The sequence below is a fragment of the Marmota marmota genome, unplaced genomic scaffold (assembly GCF_001458135.2).
Source record: "Marmota marmota marmota unplaced genomic scaffold, marMar, whole genome shotgun sequence".
Lineage (NCBI taxonomy): Eukaryota > Metazoa > Chordata > Mammalia > Rodentia > Sciuridae > Marmota > Marmota marmota.
In genome coordinates this window covers 2185406-2205636 of record NW_026000079.1, presented here as the reverse complement: position 1 = coordinate 2205636, position 20231 = coordinate 2185406, and the positions used below count along the sequence as shown (strand labels likewise).

The 20231-nt window shown below is 40.7% G+C and overlaps 2 protein-coding genes across 17 annotated transcripts in view; one reads left to right on the top strand and one right to left on the bottom strand.

Moving 5' to 3' along the window:
• Positions 1–18157, bottom strand: part of Gon4l (gon-4 like) — an 84142-nt gene extending 65985 nt beyond the window's left edge. For 5 of the 15 annotated variants that reach the window (XM_048814710.1, XM_048814720.1, XM_048814718.1 and 2 more), the window contains exons 1-4: positions 14358–14439; positions 12760–12801; positions 12025–12555; positions 3913–4104 (exon numbers count right to left, since the gene is read on the bottom strand). In XM_048814710.1, coding sequence (XP_048670667.1) covers positions 3913–4104; positions 12025–12529 — 697 coding nt within the window. In that variant the 5' untranslated portion in view covers positions 12530–12555; positions 12760–12801; positions 14358–14439. The other 10 variants (XM_015502755.2, XM_048814715.1, XM_015502757.2 and 7 more) reach the window with 6 other exon arrangements.
• Positions 17044–20231, top strand: part of Syt11 (synaptotagmin 11) — a 21556-nt gene continuing 18368 nt past the window's right edge. Inside the window, exon 1 of one of the 2 annotated variants that reach the window (XM_015502754.2) lies at positions 17044–17359. In XM_015502754.2, the coding sequence (XP_015358240.1) occupies positions 17326–17359 (34 nt within the window). In that variant the 5' untranslated portion in view covers positions 17044–17325. The remainder of the gene's footprint in view (positions 17360–20231) is intronic. The other variant, XM_048814725.1, reaches the window with a different exon arrangement.

The following is a 20231-nucleotide window of genomic DNA, read 5'->3' as shown; positions in this document are numbered from 1 at the left end:
GTGGCCCCTTTTCCTTTTATCATACCTTGAAATAAACTCATGTTACTAGGGGAACATGTCTAAAATCCTTCTGAATTATTCACTTCAGGGTTTGAAAGAAGCCCTTCATGCTGCCTCAGTTTCCTGGAAGCCCCCAGCTCTGTAATATTTGGCTTTTCAACCCACTCTCTGAACCCCTCTCACTTGGCAAGAGCTCTGTTTCTTCTCTTTTCACACTCACACTCCATTGTCCCTGAATTTCATTCTTCAAGTTCATGAGCCAAGAACGCAGAAAGGAATCTCAGGAAGAGCCACTGCTGAACTATATAACACAAGCAGGCATGGCGTGCTCTGGAGCTGGGAGAGCTGTTAACACAAATGGGTCCTGCATGCCATAATCATAACAGCAGAAAATCCAGTTTCAGCACTGGGAATTAAACCCACAGACCTTTAATCACTGAGCTACGGCCCCAGCCCTTTTTCTTTTTTATTTTGAGAAAGGTCTCGCTAAAGTTGCTGAGGCTCTGGCAAAGTTGCTAAGGCTGGCCTTCAACTCGGGATCCTCCTGCCTCAGTCTCCCAAATTCCTAGGATCAGAGGCAGACACAACTCTGCCCAGCTGCCATTAGCTATTTTGTATCAAACCTGTAAGAGTATACAGATTAACACAAGTCCTCAGACCACACTTTTGAGTTGCACTGCTTTTGATTTCCACCAAAATGCACAATCCAAATAAAAGTAAAACAAAAACGCAAGATACAATTTAAATGAATTACAAAGAAAGTTTATAACAGAATTTAAAAGAATAATAAAATTCACTGCAGAAAATACTTTCCCATTGAAAAACCATCAGGATTATCATAATTACATTTAAATTACTATTTAACCCACACACACACCTTTTTTTTTCACTGCTATGTTTCAAACAAACCCAGCACCTTCCACATGCTGGCAAGTGCTCCACCACTTAGCTATGCCTCAAGGTCCTAAAATAACTATCCCATAAACATGGAATCAAAACTGGAACTATGGCCAGGAGGGATGGCACACACATGTAATTTTAGTGACTCAAGAGGCTGAGACATGAGGACTGTAAATTCAAGGCCAGCCTCAGAAACCTAGTGAGGCCCTAAATAATTAATGAGACTGTTTAAAAAAAAAAAATACAATAAAATAAAATAAACTGGGGATGACTCAGAATGATAAAGCATTCCTGGGTTCAATCCCTACCAAAAAAATAAAATAAAATACTGTCACTATGGGTTAAACTATCCCCATGTCAAATTTACATCTGTTTTCTGATTTTGATGTTGAGTATATTGTGGAATGTGAGTCTATAAGACAAATCCAATGAATTCAAATTCTAACACATTGCACAGATAATCTAAGAAAATATAACATGGTTACATCTTTTTCTGTTATGGAACTAATCCGTTATCTTACTTTTTAAATACTGGGATGCCAGTGACTCTAAAGGGAAGGACAGCAGAATAAAATAGACCTTATTATTGCTGTGGGTATACACGTGACTGCATGACCAATGTAATTCTGCAACCTGTACACTCAGAAAAATGAGAAATTATATCCCATCTGATTCAAATGTATGATATGTCAAGATCAGTGTTCTGTGTAACTAATTAAAACAAATTATTAAAAAATTAAAAAATTAAATTAATCATAAAATTAAAATAAATAAAGAATAACTGAAAAAGATAAAAAAGAAAATTTTTCCTTTCATAAAACAAATTCACTAGAGAAAATGGCTAGAACCAAAATATCCCTTGAGAAGTAGACTTAATAAAGTAACCAATAAATTTAAAGTAAAATGCACGATGGTAAAGTGGAGGAGATCAGTAAAAATATGGGGTAGATTCTGTTAATATCTAAATCAACAAAATTGCTTTGACTTCTTAAAATGTTGCTTAACATTCCAACATTAAAAACAGTCCCAGGACATTTGGTTTGGGTCATAACAAAAAAAATTTTTTTTTCTTTTTTCAGAACAACCATTCCACGAAAAACAACTATAAAACTACATAAACACATACACATATACAAAGACGGTCTAAAGGCACTGGAGAATAGCCACTGAAGACAGGATGTAAAGAGTTGTGATCCTTGAAATAAGGACTTCTAAGATGAAAGCATCAGTTTTGCCTGGCTAAAAAATCATTTGGGGCAGTTGAAGAAGCCAAGGCAACCAAAGCAGCTGAGTTAGAGAATCAAATCCTAGAGAGTACCAGCGGCTCAGGAGGCGGAGGCAGGAGGATCTCGAATTCAAAGCCAGCTTTAGCAATTTGGTGAGATGCTAAGCAACTCAGTGAGCCCTGTCTCTAAATAAAATTCAAAATCGGGCTGGGGATGTGGCTCAGTGGTTAAGTGCCTCAGTCTGGCTGGGCACAAATCACGAGCCACTCAAGCAGGAACAAACTTTATTTCTGAACTCCCAAGAATGCCACCCTCCAGGCCCTCCTAGGCATACCACACACCAACCGGAACTCCCTCCACCGGAACTTCACCAACCAACAGGAACTCCCCAGGAATCCCCACAAGAACTCCAAAGTAGCGGGCGCCCGAGGCGGACAGCAGGGGTCTATATACAATTGAATACACAACCTGTTTCATTCCAGCATCATCTTAATGGCTCGCCTCTCAACCAGTACTTGTGGCAAAATGCCAGGGGCCATTCCAACTCAGCTGTGGCTCTTAACACTCACTCTCACACTCTCTCTTTAAAAAAAAAAAAAAAAAAAGAAGATGTATCCGCCGAAAACTAAAAAAAATAAATATTAAAATTCTCTCTCTCTCTCTCTTTTTAAAGAAAAAATAAAAGTAAGAAAAAAATTTCCTTAATCTGATAAAAATGTTTCTATGAAAAGCCTACAATTATCATCATGCAAAATGGAAGAATACAGAACATTTCTCTCCTATGTTCAGAAACAACATGATATGTACTTCCACTACTTCTAACCTGCGTAATAATGGAACTCTAATATAAAAAAAAAAAAAACCAGCACAGATGCTCACTTTAAAGCCATTTGTTAAGATGAATAAATGTCTATTTGTCTGTACATATTATATTTCACAATAAAAATTAAATATTTTGAAAGAATATAAAGGTGGCCTAAGCCTATGAGCTAGCATCCAATATAAAAAAAGTGAGGGCTGGGGTTGTGACTCAGTGGTAGAGTACTTGCCTATTATGTGTGAGGCACTGGGTTCAATTCTCAGCACCTCATATAAATAAATAAAATAAAGGTCCATTAAAAAAAAAAAGTGAGCAGGTTCACACACACAAAAAAAAAATCCTGGTAGCATATTCACAGCAACACCTTTGAGCGCATCATACAACCAGAAACTATCAAAATGCCCATCAAGAGTTGGATGGATAAAGAAAACAAAGAATATTCAAACAACAGAACATTAAATGACAATGAAAATAAACAATCTAAAACAGCATTCTGCACCAATGTTGAGTGGAAAAAAGGCAATCACAATCCTATGTGGTACATGCCTATAATCCCAGTGGCTCAGGAAGCTGAGGCAGGAAGATTGAGAGTTCAAACCAGCCTCAGCAACAGGGAGGCACTAAGCAACTCAATGAGACCCTGTGTCTAAATAAAATACAAAATAAGGCTGAGGATGTGGCTCAGTGGTTGAACGCCCGAGTTCAATCCCCAGTCCCCCGCGACAAGAAAAAAGAGGCAATCACAAAAAGCATGTACATGTGATTCTATTCATACAAAAGAAAACAGATGAACCAATATATGCTACTGGAAGTCAGGACAGTAGTTACCCATTAGGTGGGGGTGAAAATGAAAGAGAATAAAATGGACTTCTGAACTCAAGAAAGAAACTCAGGATATCTTAGAATATGTGCAGTTTTCTACATATTATACTTCAATAGTTTGTTGAAAAGAAAAAGAAAGCCTACCCATTGGGATAAAGAGTCCACCATCCTCTATCTCTTCCTTAGCTTGGTAAGCCAGAGTCCTGAGTGGCTTTTCTTGAGGAGAGGCACAAACATCTGGCTGGGATGGTTTCCTAGGCTGGACTCCTGGTTTTGCAGATTGGCTGCCTGAGGGCGGTAAAGGAATCTCCCCTCCAGAATGCATCTGAGGTTTCCCTAGAAGAATCACAAACATTGCTCCATACTTTGCCCATTCTCAATCATACTCTGTTGTAAAAAATCAGCATCTTGTTATAAAGTCTTTTTTGTTAAACAACTTCATGAATGAAGTTCACTATACATACAAGTATTCCCCCTCTCTGAGAGGCAAGAACCTAAGAAAAACACTGAAATCGAGGTTCAGACACAAATGACCCATCTGTAATACCAGGGAGTTGAACTAGATAATTGCAAAGATCCTTCCAGTTCTAAGATGCTTTGAGCTTTATAATATTTCCTATAGAAAAATCAGATTCAAGTCTGCATGCTGGCACATGCCTGTAATCCCAACAGCTAGGGAAGTTGAGGCAGGGGGATTTTGAGTTCAAAGCCAGCCTAAGCAACTTAACAAGGCCCTAAGCAACTTAGCAAGAATCTGTTTCTAAATAAAAATATAAAAAGGAGCTAGGTGTAGTAGCACACACCTGGAATCATAGCAGCTCAAGTCCAAAGCCAGCCTCAGCAACTTAGCAAGGCCCTAAGCAAATAAATGAGACCCTGTTTCTAACTTAACTACAAAAAGGTCTGGGTATGAGGCTCAGGGGTTAAGCACCCTTGGGTTCAATGCCCAGTACCAAAAATAAAAGAAAAGAAAAATCAGATTCTTATTTGGGAAAGGGGTTCTGATAACAAAGGAAATTTTTTATAGATAACCATTAACACTACTGATTTAGTCAGCTTTTTCATCACTATGACCAAAAGTTCTGACAAAAACAACATAAAGGGCTGGGTACAGTGGTGCATACCTGTAATCCCAGCAGCTCAGGAGGCTGAGGCAGGAGGATTCAAAGTTCAAAGCCAGCCTCAGCAAAAGTAGGGCACTAAGCAACTCAGTGAGACCCTGTCTCTCAATAAAGTACAAAATAGGGCTGGGGATGTGGCTCAGTGGTGGAGTGCCCCAGTACCAAAAAAAAAAAAAAAAGAACAACAACATAAAGAAGTTTATTTGGGGTTCATGGTTTTAGAGATCTCAGTCCACAGAAGGCCAACTCCATAGCTCTGTGCCCAAGGTGAGGTAGAACATCATGGCAAACGGGTATGTCAGAGGAAAGCCCCCCAGAACATGGCAATAAGGAGAGGGAGGGAGGGAGAGAGAGAGAGATATCTCCGATCACCAGTGACAAAATAGGAAACTCAAAGGCAAGCCCCCAGTAACATGCCTCCTCCAGCTTACCTGCCTACAGTTACTGCAGTTAATTCAAATCAGTGGATCACTGACTAGGTTATGACTTTCACAATCTAATCATTTTACCTCTGAATGTTCTTGCATTGTCTCACAAATGAGCTTTTGGGGGACACTAACTATCCAAATCAAACAACCAAATTTATCAACTATAAATGATATACATATAAAATGTCTTGACTATTAACCAATGTTACAGAACATTGTAAATATCACCATAAATTACATAGTTCTACAGTTCATTAGACAACTTTCTCACCTTAACTCTTCTTGGGGATGGAAGGGAGGCACGGGTAGCATTAAAAAGGGAAAGAAACCTTCATGCAATATAGAAAGCGAATCAAGAGCCAGGCATGGTGGCGCATGTCTATAACCCAGAAGCTCAGGAGGCTGAGGCAGGAGGATTGCAAGTTCAAAGCCAACCTCAGCACTCAGCACTCAGCAACTTTGCAAAGCCCTAAGCAATTCCATGAGATACTGCCTCTAAATAAAATATTTTAAAAAGAGCTGGGGATGTGGCTCAGTGCTTAATTGTGCCTGGGTTCAATCCCCAGTACCAAAAAAAAAAAAAAAGCACGAATCAGTCCTGAATTCTATCAATGTCATTATGTCTTTTTTTTTTAACTTCTGGAGCCCATAATTACGTCACAGGATTAAAAGGCTAAGAAATCCCCCTTTTTTTTTTTTTGTAGTTGTAGATGGACAGAATGCCTTTATTTACTTATTTGTTTTTATGTGGTACTAAAGATCAAACCCAGTGCCTCACAAATGCTAGGCAAGTGCTCTGCCACTGAGGTACAGCCCCAGCCCCCAAGGCTTTCACTTTAACAAGGATTGTACATCAATCCATAAAAAGTTCTTCTCAGCCAAACTGGGAATCTCAATCCATACCATGGCATAGCTTAATCAATAATCTTTAATAATTTTTAGAATTAATGATGTCTACATTTTAAAAACTAAACCTAGGCAAACAATTTTTTAAACAAACATACCAAAAACTTCAAATTATGCAAGCATTACCCTTCAAAATAGAGAACTTTAAGCACTGGTATAGCATGCAGGAGACCTGGGTTCAATCCCTAGCACTATTGAAAAAAAAAATAAGAAAAAGAAAAAAAAAAACAAAAAACAGAAGTTTACTTTGGTACACAGAACTTCTTCCACTCCCACATCCCAGTGGCTTGGGAGGCTGAGACAGGAGCATCATAAGTTCAAAGTCAGCCTCAACAACAGCAAGGTGCTAAGCAACTCAGTGAGACCTTGTTTCTAAATAAAATGAAAAATAGGCTGGGGATGTCGTTTAGTGGTTGAATGCCCCTGAGTTAAATCACTGACTAAGGAAAAAAAAAAAAAGTTGTTTTTTCAGGTATGTTGTCCCACTGACAAAAAGCTAATAACATATTTGGACTACTCTAAACAGTCCCTACAAATATTTTGTCAGCTGCACCACAAGATCATTTTTCATGTATCTATATTAGTATTCCTTTTCTCTGCAACCTCTTTCCCTTAGACTCCATCACATTGGTTTTCAATTTAATTCATTTGCTTAAAAACTCTAACATCCCCACCCTTTCTTGACTTTTTAAATGTTAGGTACTTAAAGATCTCAGAAAGAGAAGCCAAGTAGTATGAGAGAGACAGAAGGAAAAATCATAAACAGAGCATTGATAAGTTGTTTAATAACAGCCTGATAATTGTAAATTGATAACACAAAAATCATTAGCTGAGAACTGTACAAATCAAGGTGAAATCTGACTATACTAATCACTTTTAAGAGGTAAAGAAAAAAAAGGGATAAGTAGAAAATAAAGTACAGGGCTGAGGTTATGGCTCAGTAGTAGGGTATTTGCCTAGTACGTGTAAGGCACTGGGTTCCATCCTCAGCACCACATAAAAATAAATAAAGGTATTGTGTCCATCTACAACTAAAAACAAATTTAAAAAAAAGCAGATGTTAATTCACAATAAGGGAAGACTAGGGAAGAATAGAGGTACTTTGAATTAGACAGAAGGAAGTAAAGGGAAGTAAGGAGGTAAGAGAGTAGGAAGGTAGTTGAATGAATCGGACATTATTACCTTTTGTGCACAGATGATTATACAACCAGTGTAACTCTACACCATGTACAACAAGAAGAATAAGAAGTTATGGGCTGGGGTTGTGGCTCAGAGGTAGAGCGCTCACCTAGCATGTGCGAAGCACTGAGCTCGATCCTCAGCACCACATAAAAATAAATAAATAAAATAAAGGTATCGTGTCCATCTACAACTAAAAAAAAAAAAAATTAAAAAGAATGAGAAGTTATACTCTATGTATGATGTGTCAAAATTAATTCTACTGTCATATATAACTAATTAGAACAAATTAAAATGAAATAAAAGAAAATAGAGTAGGGATTTTGATAACACAAAAATCATTAGCTGAGAACTGTACGCTATTAGAAATAGAGCTTAGTGGTGAGCACTTACTTAGCATAAGCAAAGTCTGGATTCAATTTCCAGTACCACAAGGAGAAAAAGGAAAGAAAAACAAAAAGTAAGGAAAAAAAAAAAAGGAAGAAAAAAAAAAGGAAGGAAGGAATAAATTAGTGTACATAAATAAATTTAAAAAGAACAAGTAAGGCTGGGGGTGCAGTCAGTAGTAGAGCACATGCTTACCATGTGCAAGGCCATGGGTTCAATCCCCAGCATTTAAAAAATTAAAAACAAAAATACATAAGGGAATAAGTAAAATTCTATTATAATAAGCCCATTAAAGAGAAAGGTTTAAGGGGGTGGGGGATGGGAGGATTAAATGAACTCTAGATAGGGAAAAGGGGAGGGAGAGGTAGGGAAGAGGCATAGGGGAAGGAAAGATGGTGAATGCAATGGTCATCATTATCCTCAGTACATATATGAAGACATGAAAGATGTGACTCTACTTTGTGTACAATCAGAGATATCAAAAACTGTGCTCTATATGTATAATATGAATCGTAATGCATTCTGCATCATATATAACAAATTAAAATTAAAAAAAAAAAAAGAGAGAGAAAGAAAAATGTTTAAGTCTGAAGCTGGAGGATCACATTCAATACCAACCTGGGCAACTTAGCAAAACTCAAAATAAAAAACAAAAAGGGGAGGTAGCTCAGCAGTAGAGTGTCCCTGAGTTGAATCCCCAGCACCATGAAAAAAATAAAGAGAGAGAGAGAGAGATTTAGGGGCTGAGAATGTAGCCCAATGATACAGTACCTGCCCAGCATGTATAAGGACCTGAGTTCAACCATTAGTGCCACAAAAAATTTTTTTTAAACAATAACAAGATTTAGTCAGCTATGGACATTCAATGCCTATAGTACCAGCTAACTGTGGAAGCTGAAGCAGGGGGACCACTTGAGCCTAGGAAATCAAGGCCAGCCAAGGCAACATTTTCCTGTCTTAAAAAAAAAAAAAAAATGGTGTGGGGGGTGGTTTTCACCACTCACACCGGCAGTCTAGAAACTTGCTTTAACTATGTACAACTTGTAACAAAATGACAATACCTCAAAATTGTGCAGATGTCTTTTCTACATTTTGTTCACTTTTTCTACAATGAATATGATGAGCTGCTTTCATATCAGAAAACTAAAATGTTACTTGGAAGAAAGCAAACCAAGCCCATCTATAATTACAGACATTCAAGAGGCTAAAACAGAGGGATAGCAAATTCAAGGCCAGCCTCAGCAATTTAGCAAGAACCTGGCTCAAAATAAAAAACAATAATAAAAATAAAAAAGGGCTAGGAGTATAACTTAGTGGTAGAGTGCCCCTGGGTTCAATCACCTGTACCATCAAAAAGAAAAAAGCAAAACAAATATAAGAATATGCACTAAAACTTCAGTAGAAATTATTCTGAGTAGTAAGATTATGGGTGATACTTTTTTTCAAAATTCTCAATACTTCCAAAATGCAACACGTATATTTTTTTTCTTTTTTTTTTTTTAGATGGGGGGGGTTGTTCTCACTATGTTGCCTAGGCTGGCCCTGGATCAATTTGGTTACCCAACTTAATGAAGTGGAGCAATATTACAGATAATCCTAAACAAAATTTTTTTAATTTATCTACATTTGGATATCTATAAAATAACCATTTTTTTTAAAGAGAGAGAGAGAGATTTTTAATATTTATTTTTCAGTTTTCAGTGGACACAACATCTTTTTCTATTTGTATGTGGTGCGAGGATTGAACCCAGCGCCCCAAGCATGCCAGGCGAGCGCATTACCGCTTGAGCCACATCCCCAGCCCTAAAATAACCATTTAAAAAAAATCTCTAGCTGGGCATAGTTTTGTTTTGTTTTTGTTTTATATATTTTTTTAGTTTTTGGTGGACACAACATCTTTATTTTTTTATGTGGTGCTGAGGATCGAAACCAGCACCCTGCACATGCCAGGCGAACGCCCTGCTGCTTGAGCCACATCCCCAGCCCTGGGCATAGTTTTACATGCCTGTAACCCCAGCAGCTTAGGAGGCTGGGAGGGGATTGCAAGTTCAAAGCCATCCTCAGCAACTTAGCGAGGCCCTAAGCAATTTAGCAAGACCTGTCTGAAAAAAATAAATAAAAAGGGCTGGGGATGTGGCTCAGTGGTTAAATGCCTGGGTACCAAACTTTCAACCCCTAGTTATTTATCAATTCCTTTTCTAGCATTTTAATCTTATATTATCCTCCAGCTCCTCCTGTCTTCAAGTGACCTACCTTGAAGAAAATTCAATAATATTCCTGCTTCCTCTAGCAAATTCCCATTCTCCTACTGCAAAAAGTATCATTAGTGCTTTCCTCCCTACCTCTTTAACCCCAATATGACATTCTCTTTCCAAAAAACTCTTCTGTATCTATTTTTGAAGGTCCTTATCTCTCTTTTGCTACTTATTTATTTTNGGGGGGGGGGGGGGGGGGAATTGAATTGCTCAGGGTAACCTTGCATTTGCCATCCTCCTGCCTCAGTCTTCTAAACAGCTGCGATTACAGATGTGCCCCCACTGCGCCCAGTCCTCCTAGAACTTTTACTGTAACTTCTCCAGTCATCTTCCTCAAACCAAGGTAGTGTTCAATCTGCTGCTCCTCTCCTTCCAAATGAAATATAGTGCTCCAGAATCAATATGCTAATACAAATTACTCTGAATGTGGATATAACAATAGAGCCACTTCAATTCCCAGTATCAAAATTGGGGGGGGCGGGGGGACACAGCCTTGACAAGGGCTGATTCTATAGGAAGGTACTTTTCCCAAAGATCTTCCATCTTTGAAAATGTGCTTCAGATAATTCATCTACTCCATCAATTTTCAAACACAGTAGAGTCAGAAACACGAAATTTTGCTGTACAAACACAGTATCAGTACTAACACAGTATGTTTACTATGAAAAAAGTCACCAGAAGGACAAAATAAGACCAAGGGGGCCGACTTAAAATGCAACAAAAAAGAACACAGCATAAGGGGCTGAGAATATAGCTCAAATGGAGAGTGCTTGCCTCCCATGTACAAGGCCCTGGTTCAATCCCCAGCACCACAAAAAAAAAAAAAAAAAAAAAATCAGCATAGGGGCTGGGGTTGTGGCTCAGTGGTAGAGCGCTTGCCTAGAACATGTGAGGCCCTGGGTTCGATTCTCAGAACCACACAAAAATAAATAAAATAAAGGTATTTAAAAAAAAAAAAAAGCATAAAAGATATTGAAAATAAATGATTAGGAAGAGTTGATGTCTTTTCTAAAGCATACATGTGTTCTGTTTATCCATTAAACAGTTATTTCCTACTTTCTAGAAAAGTTCAAACACCTTAGTACAAAAAACAACACCCTTGACAACCTAAGCACAATCTACCACTCTGATGTCAGCCCCTACCACTTTTTCCAAGCAACTATGTTCCCATCCTCTTCTACCTTTGCACGAACTATTCTTGGCCTAGGTGCCCCTGTCACCATTCTGTCAAATGCAGCTCAGCCTTCAAGACCTAAGAGTTTCTCGTCTCCACTGAGTTTCTCCCAACATCTCTAACAGTAGTCTCTCTTTTAAGTCCCTTACACTGTTGCCTTTCTCCCACAAATCTCACTTTGTGGACATCCATCTAATCACAAGACTATTATTCACAGTCTGCCTCTACAGACATGCAGAATAAAGCATGAGAGAAAGTAAAGAGATAAGGACACAGATCAAAAGAATAAAAAGGGAAAAGGAAATCTCTATTCATATAGATCACTGCTGACAATAAGCTCCATGGCTCCCAATTCCATAGCAAATCAGTAAGCCCTTTCAGAAACAGTGTCTGTAAAGGCACTACAGAGAAAGCAATGACAGAGTAATACAGAGGTTGAGTAACCCTTATCCAAAATGCACGAGTCCAGAAGCTTTTTGGATTTTTTTATTTTGGAGGATCTCAGAATATAATGCACATAATGTGCTATCTATCTTGATGACAGGATCCAATCTAAACAAAAAATTCATTTAGTTTTCATATGCACCTTTTTAGTATAGCCTGAAGGTAATTTTATACAATATTTCTAGTGCACCTGCATTTTAACCACAATGCCTCACATGAGGTTAGCTTAGAATTTTCCACTTGTTAGCATCATGCCAGCACTCTAAAAGTTTCAAATTTCCGAACATTTTGAATTTTCGGATTGGAGATACTCCACCTATACTAACGAGGAAAATATAACCTAGAGACCTTACACATCTTACCTTCTTCTTCCTTGACTTCTTCACTAGGCTCTCCTGTAAAAGGCTCCTTTATGATAGAATGATCACTTCTGTCTTCTTGGGTAACTGACCCAGGCCTGAGGACAGTTTTTTTCCCTCTCTTTGAGGCACTGGCCTGGAGTTTTCCTTTACCAATGGATATATTAAGGGGATGGGAAGACACCAAGGAAGGTAGGGTGATTTCCTGAGAGATAGCCACATCAACAGCTTCCAAAATTGGCAAATTTGTGTCCTGGATGAGTGTCCTAGAACTTAAAGATGAATCCTCCACACCAAGCTGATTTCCTGCATCCTGCAAAGATTGAACTTCAAGGCCAACTGCTCTGCCATGATTTGGACCCCAGGATATTGACACAGACCCCAAGTCTTTAGTCTGGTTAGATTCTGGTTTAACAGCTGACTCTACATCTAAGTTGTCTTCCTCTGGGTTGCCCTTATGCTGTGGAGATTCTGTTGCTGTAGTTCTTCTCTTCTTACACGGCATCATTTTAAAAGTCCCACTTTTATTCCATCCTAAAAGGATAAAAAAGTTCTTATCAACTTCATATTAATTAATGATAATAACATTTTATCAATTATCTTTTCATTTTATTCACATCCAATCACAAATACAATTCTTTACACAAAATGCACAGTATTCCATTAGGTAGAAGAAGAGAAACAATGATTAGAGTGCCTGAGTTCAAATTCCAACTTTACAACTGATTAGTATGTTACCTTGGCCAAATGATTAAAACTCTGTAAACTTCTTTTTCTCAACTGTTAAAAAAAAAAAAAAAAAAAAGTTCAAAAAAATTATTCTCACCTGAATTGTTACAAATATTAAATGGTAGCATAATATTTTTTTTAAAAAATTAAATGGTGGTGATTAATAAATGTGTTATTATTGTTTCCATCATCAAGAAGGTAGAACAGTATGATGCTGAAAGCAAATACATACTCTAACTGGATTTGTTTCTCAAGTTAATTTCACTCCAGCTTTGTAATCTTGCATCAATAAATTAACCTAAAGTTTAGTCTCTCCAGCTATAAAATGAAATAAAAAGTGCACCCACATCATTAGCTGGTAAGAAAGATTAATAAATGTTTGCTTTTGATGTATTCATAAACAAGTATATCCTTAACAGAAACAATCCAAAAGCAAAAGCAAAGTGTGTTTAGTTATATTAACACAAAATTTCTTTTGGAACGAGGAAGAGATTTCTACTGTTCTCTCCATTGTTACTCCTGGACTCTTGGCTTCAATTCTAGTTGTCATATTGTAAGGACAATAACTAGCCTAAATGCAGCACACCTTCCTTTATATCCTTAGAGCACCTATTTGCAAACTGCTTTTATAGTATTTACTACCTTTGTAATTATATCTTTACTTTTATGTCTTCTTCCTCCAAAACTATGAGCTTCTTGAGAAAAATGACTCCTTCACCTGGCATCCCTAGTATCCAGTAGTATTTGGATATTGGAAATACTCAATATATATTCCCTGAGTAAGTGAATGAATGAAAGAGGGCTTGAACGACTGCGCAGCACTTGGATTAAGCATTATGTGGAAACAGCATTGTTCAACCCAGGAATACTTTACTCTCATAAGTAGGTCCAAGACAGAATAAGCTGCCTTGAGTTAACAGAGGGTTCTCCATCAATGACAATATTCAACCGAAGTCTGAATGCCCACCTAATGGGGAAAGCCTGGAAGCCTGGACTACCTCTGAGAGTTTGACCTGTAAGATTAGTATTAAACCTCCCTAATTTCGTTTCTTTAGAACATCGGTGGAAACGCCCAAATCAGCCAATGTTCTTATCTTGACAAACTTCAATAATGGGAAGATGTCTGGTCCCTGTGAGGGAGGGTGGTAAGGGAGTAAGGAGTGGCGTGGGAGTAACCTTCATTTACGGATGAGTTACTGAGGGCCAGAAGAGAAAGGGAAGAAATTAGAAAAAGCAAAAGCTGCTACTATTCAGTCAGGAGCGTACAGGGGTCGGCTCCAAGCATCTCACACACTGCAGTAGCTCAAGAGTCCACTCCCTCGGGAGCCTGAGTCCGACCCCAGGATGAATGAATGCCAGTCCAGAGGCAGCCGAGGCGCGGCCTCCTCCAGGGAAAGCTTTTTCAAAAAGAGGTCCGAAATGCGCTATTCGCCTCGGCGCCAAGCGCTGGCCAAGTCCCACTACCAACCAGACAACGTCTCGCCCCTAACTCCCGTCGCGCACCTACCCACCCGACGCCCCTTATCCTGGACACCCTACTCACAGGCGCCCGGGACCCCACCTGCCTCTTCCCGCCCCACCGCGCACTACCCAGTACCCTCACAAACCGGCCTAATCCCGCGGAAACTCAGCTCCTGCACCAGCGGAAGTCAGGCAACGGCAGCGACTGTCGTGCGCGCCCCCGAGTCGCGGTGGGCGGCGACTAAGAAAGTCAAGGAGCATGCGCAATATGCTAGGCGCCATCCTCTTCAGGGTCAAATGAAGCCAGCGCTAGTACGTCGGTTACTGGCAAAAAAAATTAAAGGCATGACTTCGCTTTTTCTATCGATGAAACTATCTTGCTCAAAACTGGGGATTGAGATTCAAAACATCCCTACATCCCTACGAAACTTCCGGGACACAGGAAGAAACCAAGACCTAAAACTTCAGAAAGAGGGATCTAGATTATAAACAATACTAGTTCCTGCCGGCGCCACGCCAGTCTGTAATCCCAGCGACTCGTGAAGCAGGAGAATCGCGAGTTCAAAGCCAGCCTCTGCAAAAGGGAGGCTCTAAGCAACTCAGTAAAATAAATAAAATGTAAAATAGGGCTGAGGGTGGTAAAGCGCCCTTGGATACAATTCCTGGGGGAAGGGGACCCAGATTCCTAAATAAAACTAAGGCTGATTGGGGCGCAATAACACACACCTCAGCACCGGGAGGTTGAGGCAGGAGGGTCTCAAGTTCGAGGCCAGCATGGCAATTTGGCGAGACCCTGAATCAAAATAAGAAATAAAAAGGCTGGGAAAGTAGCTCAGTGGTAGAGCGTCCCTGGATTCCATCCCCAGTAAGGGGTGGGGGACTGGGACCAGCAGGACAAAACAAACAAAGGCCGATTTGGATTCAAATTACAGCAAATTATTTAGATCTATATAATACTCTTCATTTTTAAAATGCTTTCACTTACATCATCTTAGATAGTTTGGTCTTCAGAATAAACTGTGAGCCAACGGACATTATTATTTAATTTTCCAGTTTGCAAAGGACAAAGTTCTGGCTTAGCTGAATAGGTGATTTTGCCTAGGTACACCCTAGGAAAATCAAGGGCAATCAGGCATCTGGTATCCTAACTTTATCTCCTAATGCGTGACTCATGAAGGAAAGTTTCTGGGGGCATAGTCAATATTCAATAATTCGATACATGTATTTTGAATGAATGAATGACATCTAGGACCAGGGTCTTGTGTGTGTGTGTGTATGTGTGTGAACTGGGGCTTGAACCCCAGAGGCGCTTTACTATTGAGCTTTATCCATATCCCCACCCCTTTTCGGTTTCGGTGAATTCCTTGGGGGCCTCACTTAATTGCAGAGGCTGGCTTTGAACTTGCAATTCTCATGCCTCAGCCTCCACACGCCTGGTTCTTTCCACTTTTCTGGAAGGACAGAATGACCAAACTAGGAAAATGCGACAGGCATAGTGGCGCACTCCTGTAATTCCAGCAGGTCGGGAAGCTGAGGCAGGAGAATTAGAAGCTCAAAGCGAGCCTCAACAATTTAGGAGACCCTGTTTCAAAATAAAAAGGGATGCGTATGTAGCTTAGTGGTGAAGTACCATTAGGTTCAATCCCTGGTATACCCCTTCCCCCTCAAAAAAAGTATTTCGCTCTCTCATTTTACAGGTGAGCAAAATAAAGGGTGAAATTAATGTAATCATGGCTATAATCGCCAGGAGTTTGACGAGAATCACATTGTCTCATAAATTAGCAAGGAAGTGTCCAAAAGTTTGGAAGTTTCACTTCGGTTCTCTTTTTTTTTTTTTTTAAGTGAGGGGAAGACAAGAAATCTGGGGATCTGAAGTTGCCCTGACTGGCCTCCAATTTATAATCCTCCTGCCTCGACCTTTGGGTAGCTGGAATTACAGGTATTTTCCACCGTTTCTGCCTTGTGTCCTTTTGACCTACAAAATACACAGATCTTTTGGGTTACTGCTCCTACTCCTCCTTTCCTATTCAACCCTAAGCAGTTACCACTCATAGAAGAAGAATATTCAACACTAATTAGGCACTTTAACACTAATTCAACACTTAGGCAATTTCATAATTTTTTTTAAATGGTGGGTTTTTTGTTTTGTTTTTTTTTTAATTTATAAACCACAAAAATCCATCAGTTTTCCATAAAGAGTTCAATGATTTTTGTAAATTTTCAGAACTATTGCACCTCCTCTCCAGGTTTGGTCTTTAATCAGAGTTTCTAGAGTTTTCTACAATTACCTTCAGTGGTCTCAGAAATGTGAGACAATAATGGCAATCAGATACTGAAATCCAGGCAGTATAGGATTTTTCCAAAAACCTGAACCCACAACATTCTGCTCCTATAAAACACCCCTGAGAACAGATCTAGAGAATCGATGGACTCCCATAGAATAATCTACCTACACTTTCTCCCTGCCCCGCCTCCAGAGCCCAGGGTACTGGGAATTGAACCTAGCGGCTTTTTACCACTAAGTTGGCATCCCAGCCCTTTTTCATTTATTTATTATTTTTTATATATATATCAAGACAAAGTCTTGCTAAATGCCCGAGACTGGCCTTGAACTTGAAACCCTTCTGCCTCAGCCTCCCAAGTAGCTGGAATTACATACAGCTGGACCTTCCTACCCTTCTTTCTCTGGTTTGGGGACTTTCGCCTCAATCACCCACAGCCGGCCAGTGGGCGGGACCTCATGCTCAGGAAAACTCGGTGGTGGGAGGGGTTCCCGTCGGAGGTTTTCCGGAAAGGGGAGGGACCTGCATTCCGGAACCTTTCGGACAGAGGCGGAGTCTCCTACCGAGGGCCTTTCGGAAAAAGGCGGAGCCTATCTCTCATCAGGACCAGTCTGACTGCACCTGCATCCTTAGCTCAGAGCATCCCTGGAGCATCTTAAGAGGAGGGCGCAGCTGGCAACCAGGGATCGGACCGTCGCAGGGGACGTCCGCCAGATACCTTCCCCCTCCCCTGACCTACAGCTCCACAGCGGCGACCTCGGTACTGACCAGGGGTTCCCAGAGTTGTCTGACCATTACGAGAGCAGTTATAGCAACAGCCTCTGATTACGACATGGCTGAGATCACCAATATCCGACCTAGCTTTGGTAAGTAGAGTCGGGAAAACTAAGCTGGAGGTGGTCAGAACCGTGGCAAAGCCAAAGGGCCCGGCAATGGGCTGGGAGTGAAGCCCAGACAGAGCTTTCAAAGTGCCAACCCTGCTAGGATCGGGCCTCTGGTGGCGGGTAGCGGGGAGTGGACGGCGCCTGAACTTGAGCTGTGGGCTGCAGGGGCTGGCAAGGCCAGAGCGACACCGAGGGCGGGGAAGTCCAGGGTGCTAAAACCTTGTGTGGTGCACTGTCAGCACTGCTGGAGGTGAGAAACGGCGACGGTGCGGAGGACGTGAACCCTCCTTCTGGGGGAGGAGAGGTGGGGTAGGCCGAGCCCTCCCCCTTGGGGCACGCAGGGCGGTGCCCCTACCTCCCCCTCCCACTTCTAAGGACTGCGGGGGAGGGAAGTGGCAAGGGGGATGGGGCATCAAGATGGCAGCTTGGAGACTGTGGGCTGTATGGCTGGCAGCCAGGGGAGGCGGCGGCCTCTGGGGAAGAGGGGTGCGGGGGTGGGAGCAAAAAGGAAGCCACTCCTTAAACCGGTCAGCTGGATGCTGGTTCTGGGAGGAAACGTGAACCCTGCAAGCTCCATTCTGCATCGTAATGGTGGGGTCCGACTGATGCTACCAAATGGCGCTAGGCGCTGCTGGGCTGGGGGATGACGTGATGTCTATTTCTGGGCCTCCTGGCAGCGACTAGGCTCTCCTTCCGGGGCCTTTGTTCCCTGTTTCCCCGGGCTAGCTTTTCAAAAAGGGGACTCACCCGCGCTGGTGCTGGCGGGGGTGCGTTCCAGGCCGGAGGGGGAGGGGCGAGAGAGGCCCAGCCCTGGGGAGGCCGCTTTGTGTACCAGAGAAAGCATTACGTCATCTCGGAGCGGCTGGTCCCGGACCCAGCCCTGTGAGCTTCAAGATCAGTTTTACACTCCTGGGGCAAAAAAGTGAGTGGAAAATAGAGAAAATGTGAGAGAAAGACAAGGTTAAGAAGCAAGTTTTTTCCTCTTTGGGAATTCCTCCAAAACGTACTAGGAGAGCAAACTTCTTATGCTGTGCTTCCTGGTCAAATAAATAAATTAAATTGCCCTGCTCCTTCCTCTCTTCTACTATAGTTTAGATTGGGGGAAGCGAATTAGAGTTGCTGCCAGACTAAGAACCTTGCTGTCCCTTAGGGTTTCTATCCCTCAGACAGAAGGTTTGAGGCATCAGATTTCAGTATTTAGGGTAGGCACATGAGCCAGATAGAAAATGGCTTTTCTCACTCCCCAGTAAGAACTATATGGAAATAAGCAGACTCTTAATGTGCTCCAGCCCCTGGAAATAAGGAAGAACAATCAGACTAGGGGAAATAGCCAAAGAACAGATCTTCACACCCATTAACTGCTTGTTCCCATCTATTCCACATGGCTGAATCTTGTTGGTATTTCTTTCTTCCCCTTCACCTCCTGCATCTCTATCCTGAGTCCTAAGTTTCTAAAACTGAAGTCCCTTTTTGTGATCCCATGAGCAACCCATGATTTCTTCCTGCTCTTTTTCTCCTTATGTCCTCTTTCCAAAAGATACCTTTCTCTAAGTGCAGTTCCAGAGTCCTTGAAAAGTAGATGATGCAGAATACAATACAGTTATTTCCTTTATAGGGAATAATAGTAGAAAAGGGGAAAATACATTTCAGCCATTTGCATACAACATTCTATTTCGTCCTAAAAAGTACCTTCTGTTGTAGGTATAATTACATAACAGATAAGCATACAAGCTCAAGGAACTTGGCTAAAGTCAAAGGAACTAGTGAGGGTAGTGCTAGAATTGAATCAATGTCTGATGCCCAAATTCATTCTCATTTTACTATATTATGGCCAACTAGACAGTGAAGGGCTATGTTTAGGAAAAGAAGTGTAAATAAGCTGGTGTGAGCTGGTTGTGTGGCATTAGCCTGTAATCCCAGCAACCTAGGAAGCTGAAGCAGGCAGATCCAAATTTGAGGACAATCTCATCAATTTAGTGGGGTCCTAAGCAACTTAGCAGAACTCTGTCCTAAAATTTAAAAAATAAATAATAAGAGCTGAGAATGTATTTTAGTGACAAAGCAGCTTTGAGTTCAATCCCCAGTAAACCACCCCCCACTGCCAAAAAAATCAGGCCTTCTCAAAGATGAAGTAGCTAGAGTAGTTGGATTTGGCCCAGATGTGTCTTGCAATTCTCTAGACACTTACAGAGAGTCTCCTCCATAGAGAACTGCTGCTTCTGACTTCTGGCTTCTTCACAACTCATTGAGTACTTCATTTAAAACACTCAGAGCATTAGGTGAACACACCAAGCCAACAGTAAATTATCCATGACCTTGGAGGACAAAAGGAGCAAGCAACACAGGTCATTGCAATGTACAGCCACTTTAAATCACTCACTTCAGTCATTAATTCCAACTTCCTTTCCCACCAGGCTTTTGAGTAAAGCAAGACAGAAGGCTTTGAGTTTCAACATATCAGATTTTTCTCGTTCACTGCCTTGGGTGTTGAGGACAGAGGCAGGAGTTAACAAATTCTGAAACAGAGAAAGTAGGGCAAAGGTAGGAAACAGGATGAGGGAGAGCACCTGGGTAATCTGTAGATGGGTTCACCTGTTTCTCTTCTTTCCTTCTCTGTCCTAAATTATGAGACTCTTTCATCTCTCTTTGTCATCTTGTCTCCATTTTCTTGAAAAAGTGGATGTATTTAAGCAGCAGTTAGTTCCTTCACAATCCCAGAGTAAATCTATGCTAGTGCCAAAAGAATTGCACAGATGTTTTCCAATCTGGGCCTTTAGTCTTCCCTTTCTTTTTTTTTTTTTTTTTTTTTTTTTTTTTTTTTTTTTTTTTTTTTTTTTTTTTTTTTTTTTTTTTT